The following is a 21,624-nucleotide window of genomic DNA, read 5'->3' as shown; positions in this document are numbered from 1 at the left end:
AGATTTTGTCATTGCTGCTTGTAATCTTTGCAGAAAAGACCTTTTGGAAAAACGAGTTTGGAAATAAATGGGATTGAAAATATTTAATTGAAGTACTTCAGCAGTGGATTGAGTTAAGAGCTGGCCTATACTCCCAGGAGTATATAGTAAAGCACAGAAACTCCATCTATGTTAAGAAATATGATGATTACTATTAGGCTACGTTAAGACATTTTGCCAAAGCTAAATATTATGACTTTGGTTGTTATGGATTGTTTCCACTTGTTTAGAATAACGAACACAGTCAATCAAACAGACAGCCGTTTCACAGCCACAAAATCTTTATTTTTACATTTTACATTTACGTCACTTAGCAGATGGTCTTATCCAGAGCAACTTTTTATTTTTTTAATCCAATTACATTTAGGGATTTGCTCCTGCTGATGCACAAAACACAGCAACTTCAAGAATGACAATCAAGAAAAGAGCCACCAGGCAGAGTACAAAATCCACACCTCATCTGCCAGAACAGTCCATTCTCCCACACCTCATCTGCCAGAACAGTCCCTTCTCCCACACCTCATCTGCTAGAACAGTCCCTTCTCCCTCACCTCATCTGCCAGAACAGTCCCTTCTCCCACACCTCATCTGCCAGAACAGTCCCTTCTCCCACACCTCATCTGCCAGAACAGTCCCTTCTCCCACACCTCATCTGCCAGAACAGTCCCTTCTCCCTCACCTCATCTGCCAGAACAGTCCCTTCTCCCTCACCTCATCTGCCAGAACAGTCCCTTCTCCCACACTTCTTCTGCCAGAACAGTCCCTTCTCCCACACCTCATCTGCCAGAACAGTCCCTTCTCCCACACCTCATCTGCTAGAACAGTCCCTTCTCCCTCACCTCATCTGCCAGAACAGTCCCTTCTCCCTCACCTCATCTGCCAGAACAGTCCCTTCTCCCACACCTCTTCTGCCAGAACAGTCCCTTCTCCCACACCTCATCTGCCAGAACAGTCCCTTCTCCCACACCTCATCTGCTAGAACAGTCCCTTCTCCCTCACCTCATCTGCCAGAACAGTCCCTTCTCCCTCACCTCATCTGCCAGAACAGTCCCTTCTCCCACACATCATCTGCTAGAACAGTCCCTTCTCCCTCACCTCATCTGCCAGAACAGTCCCTTCTCCCTCACCTCATCTGCCAGAACAGTCCCTTCTCCCATACCTCATCTGCTAGAACAGTCCATTCTCCCTCACCTCATCTGCCAGAACAGTCCCTTCTCCCTCACCTCATCTGCAAGAACAGTCCCTTCTCCCACACCTCATCTGCCAGAACAGTCCCTTCTCCCTCACTTCATCTGCTAGAACAGTCCCTTCTCCCACACCTCATCTGCTAGAACAGTCCCTTCTCCCGCAAACCATCTACTTGTTATCCCCCAGCTGTCTCTTTGAGCAATGCTTAAACTGTCAGATTGCATTGGCACAATGAGATGCTTGAGACATCATCAAAAAAAGAGGCACAATAACACTGATGGTGTTTTGGCATGGCCCATTGGAACGCAATAGCCACACCACAGAATGATCCTCTACGGATAGTTAGCTGAGAACATGTCAATGCATGTGTGTTGCCCTTGGATTGAGAGATTTAATCCCAAACCAAATAGCACATCTGGATTAGATAAATACTATGCCTATTCTCTGACTTTCAGGGCTCTGTTGTGTTCTTACCCTTGCGCAACAGGCACTGTTTACATGGTGTTTCCATAGTAGCCACTGCCAGAAAAAGTGAATAATATCAGTGTTATCAGAGTCACCTGCGGTTCTGTTTGCTTCTTTGTGTGCCCATATCATACTTAGGTGGACGTCTGTGGGTGGAGAGAGCGGACAATGAATCACACAGATTCATAAAGATACCACCCGTCGACCAATCAGGTGGTGAGCTGCTTGCCTCCCCTCCGTCTACAATAAGCACTGCACTGATTATCACTGAGGAAAGATCACACAAACAGTGGGAAACAAAAATCACATTTGATAGAATAATCCCGTACACAACTCAAGCATGAGTAAACAAGTGTATATTTTACAGAACAGTGGCAATTATACAACACTTCACAGTATGCTGCTTTGTCACAAGTCTGCACAGCGGAACTGCAAGCATGGCATTAGTGAAACAATTCACTTTTCATAAGCCTTTAATGATGTTTTCACACCTCTTAATGCAGCTGTGTGAGAGAGAGAGTGTGTGTGGGAGTGTGGCAGCGGCGGGGGTGGCAGAGGAAATTGATTTATCATGGATCAGGTAGCATTGTTCAAGTGAGTTAACTGCTTTCTACAATACACTGCTATTTGTATCATTGAATGCAGTGAAAGGGACACAAGAGTCAACAATGTTGGTGGAGTGTAACAATATACTGAGGCACTTTATGTGTTGGTCAGTGTGGTTTCACCTAATGCCTTCCACTCCACTGGGCAAAATGGTTTATGAGGGTTTGTGGATTTGTGATAACTCTGGTGTAACGGTCTAATAATGCATATTCTGTGTGCACCTACAGTACCAGTTTCTTTTTCATGGCTTGGTCTGTGCATGATTTACAGTAGTCTTTTCCCCTGATGAACTAGACCTCTAAAGAGAACATCCACTATTTTTACATTCTGCGCTCCTTTTGTTGTCCAAGTAAATATCTATGATAAAACAAATACATTTATTACACATTTAGTCATATGAATCACCTAGATGTCAGATATTGGGGATACCATCCCTACAATGTTGTGATTTCAGCCATTCATGCTCATATCTTATCTGTCTATATTCTCATATCCTCTCTGTTCAACCTCAATGCCTCCAATGTGGCTCCCCTGTCATAGCTGCCAGATAGCATTCAAAAGAAAAGGAAAAAGTAATTCTTAAAAGAAACAATCAGTGTATAGGAACTCTGATGTTCCTTGACCTTTCAAATGGCATACTATATAGGCTGAGTTACAGAAACCAGAGGGTCAAGTGTTGAACAACAACACAACAACAATCAGATATGTGCAACCTTGGTATGCCCTCAAGCAAATTGAACACTGTCACCAGATATTCCACCTTGATATTCAGTAACATGAGACACTGTCACCAGATATTCCAGCTTGATATTCAGTAATACAAGACACTGTCACCAGATATTCCACCTTGATATTCAGTAATACAAGACACTGTCACCAGATATTCCACCTTGATATTCAGTAATACGAGACACTGTCACCAGATATTCCACCTTGATATTCAGTAATACAAGACACTGTCACCAGATATTCCACCTTGATACTCAGTAACATGAGACACTGTCACCGGATATTCCACCTTGATATTCAGTAATACGAGACACTGTCACCGGATATTCCACCTTGATATTCAGTAATACGAGGCACTGTCACCAGATATTCCACCTTGATATTCAGTAATACGAGACACTGTCACCGGATATTCCACCTTGATATTCAGTAATACGAGGCACTGTCACCAGATATTCCACCTTGATATTCAGTAATACGAGGCACTGTCACCAGATATTCCACCTTGATATTCAGTAATACGAGACACTGTCACCAGATATTCCACCTTGATATTCAGTAACATGAGACACTGTCACCGGATATTCCACCTTGATATTCAGTAATACGAGGCACTGTCACCAGATATTCCACCTTGATATTCAGTAATACGAGACACTGTCACCGGATATTCCACCTTAATATTCAGTAATACGAGGCACTGTCACCAGATATTCCACCTTGATATTCAGTAATACGAGACACTGTCACCAGATATTCCACCTTGATATTCAGTAATACGAGGCACTGTCACCAGATATTCCACCTTGATATTCAGTAATACGAGACACTGTCACCAGATATTCCACCTTGATATTCAGTAATACGAGGCACTGTCACCAGATATTCCACCTTGATATTCAGTAATACGAGGCACTGTCACCAGATATTCCACCTTGATATTCAGTAATACGAGGCACTGTCACCAGATATTCCACCTTGATATTCAGTAATACGAGACACTGTCACCAGATATTCCACCTTGATATTCAGTAATACGAGGCACTGTCACCAGATATTCCACCTTGATATTCAGTAATACGAGGCACTGTCACCAGATATTCCACCTTGATATTCAGTAATACGAGGCACTGTCACCAGATATTCCACCTTGATATTCAGTAATACGAGACACTGTCACCAGATATTCCACCTTGATATTCAGTAACATGAGACACTGTCAACAGATATTCCACCTTGATATTCAGTAACATGAGACACTGTCACCAGATATTCCACCTTGATATTCAGTAATACGAGACACTGTCACCAGATATTCCACCTTGATATTCAGTAACATGAGACACTGTCAACAGATATTCCACCTTGATATTCAGTAACATGAGACACTGTCACCAGATATTCCACCTTGATATTCAGTAACATAAGACACTGTCACCAGATATTCCACCTTGATATTCAGTAACATGAGACACTGTCACCAGATATTCCACCTTGATATTCAGTAACATGAGACACTGTCACCAGATATTCCACCTTGATATTCAGTAACATGAGACACTGTCACCAGATATTCCACCTTGATATTCAGTAATACGAGGCACTGTCACCAGATATTCCACCTTGATATTCAGTAATACGAGGCACTGTCACCAGATATTCCACCTTGATATTCAGTAATACGAGGCACTGTCACCAGATATTCCACCTTGATATTCAGTAATACGAGACACTGTCACCAGATATTCCACCTTGATATTCAGTAACATGAGACACTGTCAACAGATATTCCACCTTGATATTCAGTAACATGAGACACTGTCACCAGATATTCCACCTTGATATTCAGTAATACGAGGCACTGTCACCAGATATTCCACCTTGATATTCAGTAACATGAGACACTGTCACCGGATGCCAAGTTGCCAACTCTTTCCAGAGCCCTTTTCTTCCCCCATATAGCAGCAGTACAAACACAACCACGGCTCACAACACACAAGCAAAATAAACCCTCAAAATCTACAACCACCGTGTGATTTTATGCCAATCAGGGCACCTGTTTCCTCCTCTGATTGTGCACCCCCCAGTCCTCAACAATCTAAACAAACAAGTGGTACAGTCTTAGAAAAAGAGGTGCTATCTACAGCCAAAGAACCCTTTTGGAACCTTTTTGGAACCCTTGTTCTAAGAGTGTAGGACCATTCTGTTGGCATGGAATAGAAGGTGCTTTCTTTTCCTTCTGTCCTCTGTTCCTCCAGCTAAGGTGTAGCGAGGTGAATGACTAGGATATAAAAGTGACGCTACATTCATCTATATATAATTGATTGTCACATTGTGCAGTAAAAATGTAATACAATTACAATCAGATATGTCAGATAAGTTTGGAAAAAGGCACATACATTATGTACATACAGTGATCATGTGGGAAAACATATAAACACAGATTGAAATTGTACAAATGTCTTCAGAAACAACCTAGTATGTACACCGTTTTACAGGCAGTATCAAGTCATTGTAACACAAATTCCATTGGCTTGATGCAGAGTTCAAACGCTCTCAGCCCATTGATCAGAAATGTAGCAATACATTATGAAAGGTGCTATGGCCTTGCAGAGTGCTTCTCTTTTCTATATGTGTATAGCGCTGTACATTTAAATAGAGCCACACTTTAGCCACACTTTTTCCATAGACATTACATGAATGCTACAAAATATTAATGCAAGTTTCATCAGGTAACTGACTTCAGAGACAGTTAATTTACATTATAGGTAGCTTATCTCCAGTGAGGTGTTCTTCTCCACTGGCTCCTCTGGCAGTGGTTTGACACTCCCATTTGTGTGTCCATTATGCAGGGATGCTGGAGGCCCCAAGCTTGGGCCTTTCCCACCAATGTCACCAGCTTTGGCTTTCCTTTCTGGGGATGCCACATGCTCAGATGCCCCTGGAGCTGGTGCCTTGGGTGTTAACAGGGCCTGGGAACTCTCCGGATGTCCGTTCCCATTCTGGGCGATCTTACAGATCTCTGTCATCTCTGTGACGTCCTCCCTGTCTTCATCATCCTCTTCCTCCTCCTCATCTCGTACGACCCTCCTCAAGCTCTCTCGGGGCTTCAGCACCCTACCTCTCTCCTCCTGCTGCTGCTGGCGCTCTGTCAGGTCGTGGCTCTCCACCTTGCGTGAGGAGCGACACAGGGCCTTGCGAAAGCCCCGCTTAAAGTTTTCTGACAGGAAGCCGTAGACGATGGGGTTGGCACAGCTGTTGGCGTAGCCCATTACCACAACAAAGTAGTAGAGGCCCGGGTACTCTGATGGCAGAGACACCAGCAGGTTGAGAATGTTGAGGGCGTAGAAGGGCAACCAGCAGAAGACAAACACGGCCACCACGATCACCACCATGCGCGTCACCTTACGCTCCGACTTCCTGCGCTTGGTGGACGTGGCGTGGACCTTCTTGCCAGAGCTGCGAATCTTGAAGACGATGAGCAGGTAGCAGAGGCAGATGATGAGGAGTGGGCAGAAGAAACCCACTGTGGACGTGTAGATGATAAAAGCCGCCCGCCAAATGTCGGCCGGCCGAGGCCAGGAGATATTGCAGGTGCCGCCCGTCTTGTGGACGTTGGCGAAGATTACCACAGGCAGGACCACCAGGAAGGAGATGGCCCACACTGTGCCGTTGACCACCTTGGCCACCTGGGGCCGCCGCCACTTGGAGGAGCGTATGGGATGGACCACTGCCAGGTAGCGGTCAATGCTCATGACGGTCAGGCAGAAGATGGAGGTGAACTGGTTGATGGAGTCCACGGTCATGACCAGGCGGCACATAAAGGAGCCAAAGGGCCAAAACTGGAGGGTGTTCTGGACAGCCAGGAAGGGCAGGCCCAGCATGAAGAGCTCATCAGCGATGGCCAGGTTCAGGATGTAGATGTTAGTCACAGACTCCGTCTTGGAGTAGTGCAGCACAATGTGGATGACCAGGCTATTCCCGCCAAGGCCGATGACACAGACGATGATGTAGATGAGTGGGATGAGGACCCCTGCTACACTGGGTCCTAATGGCATCTCTGGAATGTTGGTGGAGTTGATACAGTTGAAGAGGGTGTCGTTGAGGAGGGTGTCATTGAGGAGGGTGTCGTTGCACAGTAGCAAAGACAGGGGGAGGTCGGGGTAAGGGCTGGAGACTGTTCTGTTCTCCCACATGTCCTCTGCCATCTCTGAGGGGGCGGCGAGCAGAAGTCCAGGCAGGAGAGATGGAGGAGCAGGGGGATGTCTGTCTGTCTCTCTCAACTCCCACCCATCTGTCCTGTGGAGAGACCAGAAAGACTTATTAAACTGAGGAGATCTTTCATATCTCATCTTTTATTGAGAAGCATCTGTAGCTCAATGGAGAGAAGGAGAGACACAAATTAAAAGGGACCTTAAAAGGGATGTGACAGACTTGACAGCGGCTTTATGTCTGTTATGCCTGTTATGGGCTCTTTCAGGGCCAAGGCACAATAGTAGCCAGACAATACATCATTGAGGGTTTTCCAAACAGCTTTAATTGTGTTCTTGCACTTCATTCAGGTGAAAGCCTTGTTTGGTAAATTCCCAGAAGCATGAGGTACATGAGAGAAGAAGACATCAGTGTCTGGCTGTGTGGAAAAGCTGTTGTTAAAACAAGTCTCAAGACAAATGAAGAGCTGGGGAAACAATGACAGTGGAAGATGAAACAAAACAAAAAAGAGCAGCAGGTGGTGGAGGTTAAATTAAATGATAAGTATGAAATTATGAAAAAGGACACCCAAACGGGATGTCACTAGGTACGCAGCCCAGCATGAGTCAGACAGGAAATAATTAAGGCCAGACAAGGAGTGAGGGCATGGAGAGAAATGAACCAGATCGCAACACCTGTGTTTGACTTCTCTTTGTGGCTATTGACCCCTCAGACAAATTAAACAGAGTGTGTTCCCACAAACAGCCACTGCTGGGGCTAATCATTGACATTTTATTGGTAACTAGGTACTCTGGTGCGCCACAGACCACTGTGTGTAGCTCTTCTGCCAACACATATGCTGTCATCGGTGTGTATGTACTTGTGTGAATGTAAATATGGAGTGTGTGTGTATGTGTGCACAGTTAATGTGAGACGGGAGAAAGCTCAGGTAAGCTCAAAGGCGTTGGAGGGCCCTTTTTGTATCTAGCTGTGGAGTCGCAATGCCACGCTGGGTAAATATCCACTACTGATGACGTGTAGGGGTTCTGGAACAAATTAACACCTGGCTTTCTCTCTCTCTATCTACCTCCTTCCATCATACTGTGTAGATCCCATGAAAACACATATAGGAATGACCCTGGATTCATCTCTTTATGCTAAGAAGCTGTAACAGCAATGTATCTAGTTTTAAATCACTTGCAAAAATGTGATAAAAAAATAAATAAATTAAGAAGATTATGTATTGATTTAACATAACTGTCACGTTCCTGACCTGTTTTCCCTTGTTTTTGTATTTATTTAGTATGGTCAGGGCGTGAGTTGGGTGGGTTGTCGATGTGTGATTTTATGTTGGGATTTTGTGTGTTCGGCCTGGTATGATTCTCAATCAGAGGCAGCTGTCAATCGTTGTCCCTGATTGAGAATCATACTTAGGCAGCCGGGGTTTCACGTGTGTTTTGTGGGTGTTTGTTCTTGTGTCAGTGTTTCGCCACACGGGACTGTCACGGTAGTTATTTTGTTATTTTGTATCGCATTTTGTTTTGTTATGTTAAATCACTATGGAAACTAACCACTCTGTGTATTGGTCCGATCCTTCTCGCCTCTCCTCGTCCGAGGAGGAGGAAGAAAATGACTATCGTTACAATAACGACCTGGGTCAAGCAGGTCATCCTTTGTCCCTTGGTACTTGGTCCTGTGTCATAGGTACCATCATCACAAGAGAGGTATTTGGTCAGCAATGGATGTACTGAACTACAAAATGGACACATACACATGAATTCAAGGGACTTCCCACTGGGCAAAAACTGTTTGAATCAAGGTTGTTTCCATGTCATAAAAAATAAATACATGTGATGGTGTTGAATCAATGTGGAAAACTGATTGGATTTGCAAAAAGTCATCAACGTCAGGGAATTTTGTATTTTTTTCACCAAACTTTTAACCTAAATCCAACGTCATGGGGCAATTTTTTGTTGATTTCACGTTGACTTCACATTAGTTGACAATTCAACCAAATATACATAAAAAATTGTAGTTGAACGGACATCTGTACCAAGTGGGTTAGAACATGTCATATCTATCACCACAGTTAAATGTAATCCCATTTTGCATATTATCATGGTTTTCAAATCTTTTCGTTTCTGTCCCATGAAATATGCATAATAATATTTTCTCTGTTTCGGAAATGTAATTTAATGATTTTTTTTCAGGAAAATCAAAACTCTACTTATAATAGCACAGACGTGAGCTGAGCTCATTGATAGGGTTCATCAAACACTCTGACTGTTTCCTCAGTTCACTAAAAGGTTATCATCACTTCAAAATCTGGAAGCTGAGGTGAAGCAGATTCAAAGCAGGCTTTCCACCTCACTGACGCTCAGGTTCTGATCTGAGGGAGCTACATGAAGACCAACTGTGAAAATGTACTGGCAATGGAACGTGAGAGATAAACAGATGTTTTAAGGGTTGAAGAGAAATATTGTACAGTATATACACTGAGTGTACAAAACATTAGGACAGACTGATCAGGTGAATCCAGGTGAAAGCTGTGATCCCTTATTGATGTCACTTGTTAAATCCACTTCAACGCTGCTGGGTTTTTCATGCTCAACAGTTTTGCTCAACAGTTTCCCGTGTGTATCAAGAATGGTCCACCACATAAAGGACATCCATCCACTTTTGACACCTTGTAGAGTCCATGCCCCGATGAATTGAGGCTGTTCGGAGGGCAAAAGGGGGGATGCAACTCAATATTAGGAAGGTGTTCTCAGAGTATATTTCTTAAATGATTCATTTTGACTAAGAGCATTTTCCTCCATCGCACAATTTCTATATTCTAAATTGTTTGATTTTTTTCATGCGAGGTGCATACATTTACCATCCTCCAACATTGGTGCTGGTTTCCCCGAGCTGCGGAGACACCAGGGAGAAGGAATGCGTTGGGATTGCTGACATAAATCAAACAGAACCAAATCAATGGCACACATGACAGATCACGCTAACAAGATCCCGCTCTGAAGTCTTCAGCTCCACATGGAGAAGAGAGGGAAGCCATTGCATTTATCTTTATTCTTGGGTTATGAACATAACATTGTCACTAATGCCTTGATTTCCTTCAGTTATTAACATATTGTTAGTGGAATGGTCTTTGCACGATGGGACAGTTTTTCTCTGAAGGCTCTCTCTTATCTCCAGCATTTCTCTTCTCTGCACAGAGAAGAGCAGCTCAATACCTGTGGGCCAGCCTTTAAAAAAAAAAAAGACTGGTCAGGGTACCATGGGGAAGGCAGGAATATAGTATGAATGCAGAACACACACGTCTTTTAATCAATGTCATTCTCTTTTACTGCCACTCGGGAGCCATTTGTCCAGCGAACAAATATTTCTGAATGAGTCTGGCCAGTCAGTGCGGCAGTGCGGAGCTGCCATGGGAAAAGAGACATAAAAGCTAAGTGACTACTTCAGAGCTGCATCCACGTAATCAGCCCTCTTAGCCAGATCAATTGTGTTCCATAGCTGGGAAGAACAGAAGACACATGCCTCTTAAAGATGATCACTAATGCACATGATCATACACGGTTTATTGGGTACACCCATCTAGTACTGGGTCTAACCCACCTTTGCCTCCAGAACAGCCTGAATTATTTGGGGCATGGAAACATTGCTCAATTGATATCGAGGGACCTAACGTGTGCCAGGAAAACATTCCCCATACCACACCACCGCCACCAGCATGTACAGTTGACAACAGGTAGGATGAGGCCATGGACTCATGCTGCTTACACCAAATCCTGGGATTTGTCGGAACAGGCAATGTTTTTCCACTTCTCAATGGTCCAGTGTTTGTGATAGCGTGCCCACTGGAGTCACTTCGTTTTTAGCTGATAGGTGTGGAACCCGGTGTGGTTGTCTGCTGCAATAGCACATCCGTGACAAGGATTGACAAAATTTGCATTTCGAGATACACAGCACTGTTGTACTGCACCGTTATTTGCCTGTTTGTGGCACGTCTGTTAGCTTGCCATTCTATTTTGACCTCTCATCAATGTCCTGTTTTCACCCACAGGACTGCTGCTGACTGGATGTTTTTTGTGTGTCTCACCATTCTCTGTAAACCCTAGACACGCTCGTGCGTGAAAAGCCCAGGAGGGCGGCTGCTTCTGAGATACTGGATCTGGCGCGCCTGGCACCGACAATCATACTTTAATTAACATTTTTATTTCACCTTTACTTAATCAGGTAGGCCAGTTGAGAACAAGTTCTCATTTACAACTGCGACCTGGCCAAGATAAAGCAAAGTAGTGCGACACAAACAATAACACGGAGTTACAGATGGAATAAACAAACATACAGTCGATAACACAATAGAAAAGTATATATGCAGTGTGTGCAAATGAGATAAGATGAGGGAGGTAAGGCAATAAATAGGCCATAGTGGCAAAATAATTACAATTTAGCAATTAAACACGGGAGTGATAGATGTGCAGAAGATGAATGGGCAAGTAGAGATACTGGGGAAATCAGCAAAAAAATTAATAACAGTATGGAGATGAGGTAGTTGGATGGGCTATTTACAGATGAGCTATGTACAGGTGCAGTGATCTGTGAGCTGCTCTGACAGCTGGTGCTTAAAGTTAGAGAGGGAGATATGAGTCTCCAGCTTCAGTGATTTTTGCAATTCGTTCCAGTCATTGGCAGCAGAGAACTGGAAGGAAAGGTGGCCAAAGGAGGAATTGGCTTTGGGGGTGACCAGTGAAATATACCTGTTGGAGAACGTGCTACGGGTGACTGCTGCTATGGTGACCAGTGAGCTGAGATAAGGCGGGGCTTTACCCAGCAAAGACTTACAGATGACCTGGAGCCAGTGTGTTTGGCGACGAATATGAAGCGAGGGCCAGCCAACGAGAGCATATAGGTCGCAGTGGTGGGTAGTATATAGGGCTTTGGTGACAAAACGGATGGCACTGTGATAGACTGCATCCAATTTGCTGAGTAGAGTGTTGGAGGCTATTTTGTAAATGACATCGCCAAAGTCAAGGATCGGTAGGATAGTCAGTTTTAATAGGGTATGTTTGGCAGCATGAGTGAAGGATGCTTTGTTGCGAAATAGGAAGCCGATTCTAGATTTAGTTTTGGATTGGAGATACTAGACAGCTAGCGGGCCGCGGCTAGCAGGCTAGCAGATGTGCATTCAGGGGACGTCGCGACGGAGGAGCCTGTTGAAAACCCCCTCGGGCGGATTACGTCGGTAAACCAGTCGCGAAGTATCGGTGGGGAGTGGCTGATGGTCCTCTTCAGCTAGCCGGGAGATGGGCCTAGCATAGGCTAGCTCCAGGCTAATTGGTGCTTGCTTCGGGACAGAGACGTTAGCCAGGAGTAGCCACTCAGATAGCAGCTAGCTAGCTGCGATGATCCAGGTAAAAAGGTTCAGAGCTTGTGGTAGGAATCCGGAGATGTGGGGGAAAAGGGTTCGGTATGCTCTGGGTTGAATCGCGCTGTGCAGACTGGCAGGAGGTTAGCTGATGTCCGCTAGCAGTGGCTAGCTGACTACTAGCTAGTAGCTAGTTAGCTGGCTAGCTTCTGTTGGGGGTTCTGGTTCTAAAGTAAAGAAAATAGCAGATCCATACCACATTGGGTGAGGCGGGTTGCAGCAATCCAATGTTGGAGTTGAGGTAAAAAATAAAATAAAATTAATATATGAAATATATGAGAAGAAAATGCGAAGGAAAAATATACACGTGACACGACAGGACGAAGACAAAGATGCCTAACTGCTACTTCATCTTGGAATGATACCACGCTCAAAGTTGCTTAGATCACTAGTTTTTCCCATTCTAACGTTCAGTCGAACAGTAACTGAATGCCTCGATGCCTGTCTGCATGGTTTACATAGCAAGCCATGGCCATGTGACCATGTGACTCATGGAGCGAACCATTTTAGTGAATGGGGTGGTGTACCTAATAAACTGGCAACTGAGTGTGTTTTTTAAAAATGTTTCCATAGGCGCTTTCATTTCACTGTCATGAGGATATGTTGCTATGGCAAGGTTATTGAGGGACAGGGAGTGCTCTCGTTTTCTTGGGCATGATATAAATGGGACGACAATAACAACAAAAAACAACAGCAATCCAATGTTTTTTGACAACTGCCACCCAGTCCTGCTCTTGGCTTCGTCATGCTCTTTGATACAGGTGTCACAGCCTTTGATGCCAGTCTATTTTGATGCTCTTCGATTGGTCGAGGGCCTTGACTCAATGCTGAGCACTTTCTGTCATTTCTCCTCTTTGCCCATCTGAGATAATGGATACAACATGAAGTTCATCGAGATAAAGATCCCTCAATTAATCATTTATAAACAGTTTAAAAAGAGTTTACCATTTATTAATCATTGTTCCTACATTTGTAAATGTCAGTAAGCAATCTCTAAAGAGTAATTTATATTCACAATTTGTAAATGATTAATAATGTTCTACTATTGTACTTATAAAACAGTTATAAAGAAATTATTATCAACTCATAAGATGATTTATAAGGCATTTGTTAATGGCTGACTAATGGTTTGATATTTCTAAATGTATTTATATATAGTGCCTTCAGAAAGTATTCACACCCCTTGACTTTTTCCACATTTTGTTGTGTTACAGCCTGAATAAAAAATGGATTCGATTCAGATTTATTTTCACTGGCCTACACACAATACCCCATAACGTTAAAGTGGAATTATGTTTTTAGACATTTTTACAAATTAATTACAAATGAAAAGCTGAAATATCTTCAGTCAAAATGTATTCAACCCCTTTGTTATGGCAAGCCTAAATACGTTCAGGAGTAAACATGTGCTTAACAAGTCACATAATAAGTTGCATGGACTCACTCTGTGTACAATAATAGTGTTTACCATGATTTTTGAATGACTACCTCATCTCTCCAACCCACACATATAATCATCTCTAAGGTCCAGTAGCAGTGGATGGGTAAAATCACTAGGGAAGCCAAGCCAGAAAAAAAGGCATATTACAACCTATGTGTTGTGATAATTGTGTTGTTTGCTCTATAACCTGCTGGTTCATACAGTATGCCTTGCGGCCGTGATATATAGGCCTAAGACCTAGACAATAAGAGGACACAGTGGCAGAATAAATTCAGCCTAACTTTTCATCACAAAACCGGAGAGCAACCTCTGTCCGGTGAAGTCCACAAAGCATATTGTAAGTAGTGACAGCTAAAAGATACCAAAAATGATTGAATCTAATCAATGTAACCTAAATATGATGTGGCTGTCCATGGTTCTGATTTGTGTGTGTGTGTTGATTCACCCTACTTGTAGAGAAATGCCAATGCTAACCTCCTCTCTTTCATGTTGACAAAACGTCTATGTCCTAGGCTACCTGGATAAAATGCTTGCTCGCTAGCCTAACTTCCTTTCATGGAACATGTTAGCTAGTTAACATTAACCTTCTACATCTAGCTACATATTGAGCTTCCATCCTCACAGGCTGGGGGCACAATGTATGAATTTATGATTGGATCAGAATCTCTGTTATAATCATTGGCCAGTATGGAGATTTAGGTTAAACCACAAGTCCAAATCGTTATCTCCATCCATGGCTAATTTAGGAATGGGACAATTTTAGCTAGCTAGTTAGCCACCGGAGGACAACAACACAATGAGATGCAACAATTCAAGTTGTTTCTGTTAATGACGTATTGCTCTCGATGTGATTTGAGTGAAGCCAAATCCAAATTGGCTTCTCTTGACACTTTGTTTTGGTGCGCCAGGACCATTCACAGTTGCGCTCACTCAGTTTAGCTCAACACTGATTGGCTATTATTTTATACTTTTTTTATCAAGGGAGGCCAAATTCTGTCTTCCTTTGCATTCAACGCTACTAGAGGCAACAATGTCATACACTTTTTGACCAGACAGAATCGGATAGATGGCCCACACATACAGAGACAGAGGGGCGCTGTTTCGCTTGCTAAGATGCTTTCTCCGGTGAAAGATATTCATCCTCTTGCGAATTGAAGGAAAATTATGAAACACAGAGCGACGAAAGATAAGTTATTTTATGTTTTTTTCTAGGTACATTTTTTAGGGAAGCCACTGGTAAGGTCCTTCAGTCGAGCAGTGAATTTCAAACACAGATTCTACCACAAAGACCAGGAAGGTTTTCCAATGCCCCACAAAAAGAAGCACACCTATTGATAGATGGGGGGGGGGCAGATATTGAATATCCCTTTGCGCATGGTGAAGTTATTTGTTACACTTTGGATAGTACACCCAGTCACGTCCTAACTCAGTTGCCGGAGAGGAAGGAAACCGCCCAGGGATTTCACCATGAGGCCAATGGTGACTTTAAAACAGGTACAGAGTTTAATGGCTGTGATAGGAGAAAACTGAGGATGGATGAACAACATTGTAGTTAATACACAATACTAACCTAACTGACAGAGTGAAAAGAAGAAAGCCGGTACGGAATAAGAAAAATGACAAAACATACATCCTGTTTGTAACAAGGCGCTAAAGTAATACTGCAAAACATGTGGCAAAGCAATTCACTTTTTGTCCTGAGTACAAAGTGTTATGTTTGGGGCAAATCCAATACAACACATTACACATTACATCACTCTCCATAGTATAGTGGTGGCTGCATCAGGTTATGGGTATGCTTGTATTTGTTAAGGACTAGAGGAAAACCTGGTTCAGTCTGTTTTCCACCAGACACTGGGAGATTAATTAACCTTTCAGCATGACAATAACCTATAACAAAAGGCCAAATCTACACTGTAGTTGCTTACCAAGAAGACAGTGAATGTTCCTGAGTTACAGATTTGACCTAAATCTACTTGAAAATGTACAGCAAGACCTGAAACTGGTTGTCTGGCAACGATCAACAACCCATTTGACAGAGCTTGAAGAATTTTGAAAAGAATAATGGGCAAATGTTTCACAATCAAGGTGTGGAAAGCTCTTAGAGATTTACCCAGAAAGACTCACAGCTGTAATCACTGACAAAGGTGCTTCTACAAAGTATTGACTCAGGGGTGTGAATACTCAAGTAAATGAGATATTTCTGTATTTCATTTTCAATAGATTTGCTAATATTTCAAAAAACATGTTTTCACTTTGTCTTTATGGTGTATTGTGTGTAGATGGGTGAGAAAAAATATACATTTAGTCAATTTTGAATTCAGGCTGTAACACATATAAATGTGGAATAAGTCAAGGGGTATGAATACTTTCTGAAGGCACTGTATATCATGAATGGGATATTTAGGAATTCTTAATGAGTGCATTTATAAATGTGAGTAGGTTTACATGCACTTACTAATACCTCAGATGACGATTAATGTAGTTGCTTAGAAACCATTTATTAATTATTAATCAACCATTTTGCAGCTCCTAATCTAAAGTGGGCACTATATAAAGCTACTTTTATAAATGTTTCATAAATGACTTGTCACTCCCCAAAAGCTGACCACATTTGTAGATAGTACCTGATGCTCCACCAATGGCTAAAAATAAAAATAAGATATTTTTTTATTAAAAACAGAGCATCTCCAGAATACATTTTAATGCATGAATTTGCTTGAATAATTTCAGTTACATATTTCATAAGCTTCATAACTGCAGTCATTAACAAAGGCCTGATAAATCACAAGTGATCATCAACTTGGGTAACTTGCAGTTGAACCAGAAGCATACGCACAGTGTTATATGGCTGCTGAACACTAGACTACTTTAACTACTTTATCTCAGATAAAATTGTGATAATATTTGTCCATGGGAATGAAGACTCTCAGCTGTTATTTGGTCCCACTAATTGGATGACTAGATGTAGAACACCCTCCTTTGCTACCTGGGAGGTATAATCACTGCTTCCTTGAACTGTTATTTTCTGTTATTTTTGCCTGCTGGCATTTGCAGATAACGCTTTTTGCAAGCTGTGACCCTCTAGGGAACACAAAAAATCTCTGAAAAAAAGAGAAGGGCCATTCAGTTTTTAATTAAGTATCAGTCCATTTTTTTTACCCAATCTAATCTTGCCCTTCAAACGGAAAGCAATCTCAAAGATTCTTGCCTCATAAATATCAATCTTGTTTTTCCATGTCGTGCCACTGTCAGAGTCAATAAAAGCTGATGATTTAGAGGCCACTTTGTTTGAGGAAATAAGGGAACTGAACACAATAATGTATCTATCAGTACAGAAAGACTTCAGTGTCCCTGAAATGTAGCATACAGCTAAACATTTTCACCAATCAGAAAGCATTCATGCACAAATTGGCCAAAAGATTCTCCTGACAGATAGGTGATCACAGCACACTAACTAATCCAACTAGCACTTGCACCACTCCTAACATATAGTACTAGGTTTACATTTTGGCACTTAATCTGTTTTTACTGTAAAATATATTACATAAAAGACTAATAAATAAATTATCACACTTGTGAGGTAAAACATAGCTGTTGTGACAAGTTGTCTAGATAGTTGTTGGCAAAGATAACCTGTAAACCAAGCACAGCCCTAGCAGACAGGCCTCTTGATAAAAGCCTTGTTTTACCTGTATGGGCCAATCAGTTAATTAGTCGGTATGGGAAACACTACTTAGATAGCCAATAAATCCATTCCTTCAGACATGGTAAACTCCGCCCACAACACCCCTCACATAGCCTGGTTTTCCAGTTTGTTTGTGCTTGAGCCAACTCCTCTCTTGTTGTCATGCCAAACGTTAGGTGGCTACAGCACAAAGAGCATGGGACCAGGCTACCTCACACATTCTTATGAAATAATGATCAGATATGCTAAACAACATGCAAAACTAAAGCAACCTAACAGAAATCTAAACTGAACATTCATAGAGCCCTCAAATCAGTTGGCATGTGCCCTACAGATTCAGTACCATGTTAGTAACTGAATAATATGCAGCCAACGGTATGGGTCAAAGTCACGTACCATCATACAGTTGTAGGATCTTAATTTGATCACTCTGTTGCAGGAGAACTGCAATGCAGGAAATGTTTTACTTGTAGTGTATTTGAGGTTTAAAAATACTTTTGCATTTTGTCATTTCCACTTTGAAACTTCAAACTTGATTTTCCCTATGACAAATGTATCAATCAACCCATATAAAAATGTCCATTAACTATAATCCACATGATAATCCACATTTCTTTTTTGCTGCAGGATTACTTTCCTGCTGTAGCAAACTGGCTCAAATGAAGATCCTACATCTGTACATAACCACCATGTATGGCTTGGACACACCATTCGAATCAGTCTCCTTCAGTGTTGAACGCAAACAGGACCACGTGAGAACCAAGGTCAATGTCATTGCCATGCAAAGATGTTTACATACTTTATCTGCTTCCATATTTCTGCCTTCATCTAAAAATCCCATCCCAACAGTCACAGCACTAAAACACTGCTCTACTGACAACTCATAATATACACTCTTAGAAAAAAAGATGCTATCTAGAACCTAAAAGGGTTCTTCGGCTGTCCCCATAGGAGAATCCTTTGATGAACCCTTTTTGGTTCCAGGTACAACCCTTTTGGGTTACATGTAGAACACTTTCCATGGAAACCAAAAGAGTTCTACCTCGAACAAAAAACAGTTCTACCTGGAACTGAAAATGGTTCTCCTATGGAGACAGCCAAGGAACCCCTTTGGAACCCTTTTCTAACAGTGTAGTCTCAAGATGATGTCTTAATAAAAGCCATTCATTGTTTTCTAATTACAACAAACATCATTGGACTATCTACAGAAGTTCCTAACATGGTGTGTTTGTTCTGTATGGACTGTAAATGCCACATAACCACACATACTGAGTGTGCATGTGTGTGGGAGGTGCCAGATTCAATGGGTGGGGAAGTGTTTGTGTGTGCGTGTGTGTGTGTGTGTGTGTGTGTGTGTGTGTGTGTGTGTGTGTGTGTGTGTGTGTGTGTGTGTGTGTGTGTGTGTGTGTGTGTGTGTGTGTGTGTGTGTGTGTGTGTGTGTGTGTGTGTGTGTGTGTGTGTGTGTGTGTGTGTGTGTGTGTGTGTGTGTGTGTGTGTGTGTGTGTGTGTGTGTGTGAAGGCTGCTGGGATCCCAGATTTTCCATCTGAGTGAGGTCCTACCCACATATTCAAATCTGCCAAGAGGCCTTGAATAAATTAAAGAGTGATGATCCAGCATGTCTATAAATCCATTTTGGATGATTTATTAATGTTATTATTTTTTATCTAATCCTGTGGGTGTTGTTCTACGGGGTATAGCTCTTCAGGGCTTGCTGACTCACATACTGTCCCTCCAGAGCTACGGACAGACAGATGGAACTCATCATGCTCATTGGTGAGTCTGCTCTCCTATGATCTTTAACTTTAACTGAGCTCTAGTTTTTTTTCTTTTGATCGCCCCCGGGCCCTCTGTCCCAGATTTTCCACCAATCGCCCAGACTGAGTGCTAAAAACATCCTCAGATTGCCTCAACTCTGCGCTCTGTCAATCTGCTTGTCCATCACCCACCAGCTTTTTTCTTATCAAAACTAAAGGAGTTTTAAAAAATTATAATAATTTTGGTCTTTTTCGGCTGGTGGGAGGAGGTGAGCAGGGGGGTGAAGGGTGTTTGGAGTGGGCATGGTCTGCAAGAACACCTTGCCTCTCTGTATTTCACACCTAGGGAATGTTGGCGAGACACTGTGATGAACAGCACGCGTCTAGCAACCCAAAGGGTGCGAGTTCGAATCTCATCACGGACAACTTCAGCATTTTAGCTAATTTGCAACTTTCCAACTACTTACTACTTTTTATCTACTTTGCAACTACTTAGCATGTTAGCTAACTCTTACCCTAACCTTAACCCTTTTAGCTAATCCTTACCCTAACCTTAACCCCTTTAGCTAACACTTACCCTAACCTTAACCTTAACCCTTTTAGCTAACCCTTCGACCTAACCCTAAGCGTAACCATTTTAACCAACCCATCCCTTAAATCTACCCTTAACCCTTTAACCCAACTCCTAAACTTAACCCTAACCTTAACCATAACCCCTAAACTAGCTAATGTTAGCGAGCTAGCTGTTGTTAGCAACCTAGCTAGAATTTGTAACAGATCATATGTTATGCAAATTCGTAACTTATGATACGTTTACAAATTTGTAACATTTAATATAAATCATATTTCATAACATATCATACGAAGTGGGTGATGGAAATCCACAAATTAATATATACCATACAAAACGTAACATATCATACTAAATGATGTGTCTTGGGTTTACAAACAGAATAATACGAAATGCTCTGAGACCAGGTTGCGTTCAAAGGCACTTAAATCTTTCGTCTTGCCCATTCACCCTTGGAATGGCACACATACACAATCCATGTCTCAATTGTCGCAAGGATTAAAAATCCTTCTTTAACCTGTCTCCTACCCTTCATCTACACTGATTGAAGTGGATTTAACAAGTGACATTAATAAGGGATCATGGCTTTCACCTGGATTCACCTGGTCATTCTATGTCATGGAAAGAGCAGGTGTTCTTAATGTTTTGTATACTCAGTGTATATTGCTCTAGTAATAGACTAAACCTAAACCATTAAAAAAAAAATCTTACCTTTCACTTTTGCAAACACGTTTTTTCGGTAAGTATCCACAGCTGGGTGATTAAATAATGGTGAAGTTGTGCTTTCTCTTAAGAAATTACCCCCCAAAATTTTACTTGCAAATAATAGGGTACACAATTGTTCTTTCTTTAGTGTGTCCGATATAAAATAAATCAATTAAAACGGAATTAACTTTCTTTTACGCGCACTCCCACCTGACTGTTCACAGTCCGAGAGGCAGCCTGCACCGAAAGCCACCAACATTACATTAGGCTACTCGTTGCACCATCACTCGCTTGTAACTAGGTAACGGGTCTTCTGCTCGCAGGCGCCCCAGAGAGAAAAGTAGGAGGTGTTGAAATAAATTACTGTGTGTTTGTGTGTGTGAGAGAGAGAGAGAGAGAGAGAGAGAGAGAGATGGGGGCTTTGGGGATTCTACTCTTTGAATTACATCTAGAGTCACTTGGACATTGCACTCCACCAGTCTCTGCCCACTTAATCTGTAGCCTGGTGTATGCCCTCTTGATAATAACCGAAGTATGCTTTTGTTAACTAGAAGGTGTGGTGATCTTTTTCCCAAGGGAGTTCAGGATAAATGTTCCAGCACATTAATCAGTCACATACGTTTATAGCATGAGAACATCTGATAAGTACTGGTTTATAATGGCACAATAGAACCTATTGGACCACAAATATCTTCCTCCTATACAGAGAATATGTTTGACAAGACCACCAGTTAAAACAGAGGCGCTAATGCTGGCAGTTAGAAACAAATTTATATTTTGCTTTTCTCCTGTTAGTTTGCTGTCATACGGGCAAT

The 21,624-nt window shown here is 42.2% G+C and overlaps 1 protein-coding gene across 1 annotated transcript; it reads right to left on the bottom strand.

The window, feature by feature from the left end:
- Window positions 1-298: 298 nt before the first annotated feature.
- On the bottom strand, window positions 299-21,119 carry LOC139565190 (somatostatin receptor type 5-like). Its single transcript, XM_071385340.1, has 2 exons — window positions 20,816-21,119; window positions 299-7,326 (listed from the first exon to the last, which is right to left on the bottom strand). Exon 2 carries the CDS (start codon window positions 7,233-7,235, stop codon window positions 5,790-5,792), a length of 1,446 nt encoding a protein of 481 aa, XP_071241441.1. The 5' UTR covers window positions 7,236-7,326; window positions 20,816-21,119; the 3' UTR covers window positions 299-5,789.
- Window positions 21,120-21,624: the final 505 nt, after the last annotated feature.

Source organism: Salvelinus alpinus, chromosome 36 (assembly GCF_045679555.1).
Source record: "Salvelinus alpinus chromosome 36, SLU_Salpinus.1, whole genome shotgun sequence".
In the NCBI taxonomy this organism is placed as follows: Eukaryota; Metazoa; Chordata; class Actinopteri; order Salmoniformes; family Salmonidae; genus Salvelinus; species Salvelinus alpinus.
This window is presented reverse-complemented; position numbering and strand designations above follow the sequence as displayed.

Coding starts and splice junctions, on each gene's coding strand:
- LOC139565190 (XM_071385340.1), bottom strand. CDS start 7,235: ATGGCAGAGGACATGTGGGAGAACAGAACAGTCTCCAGCCCTTACCCC.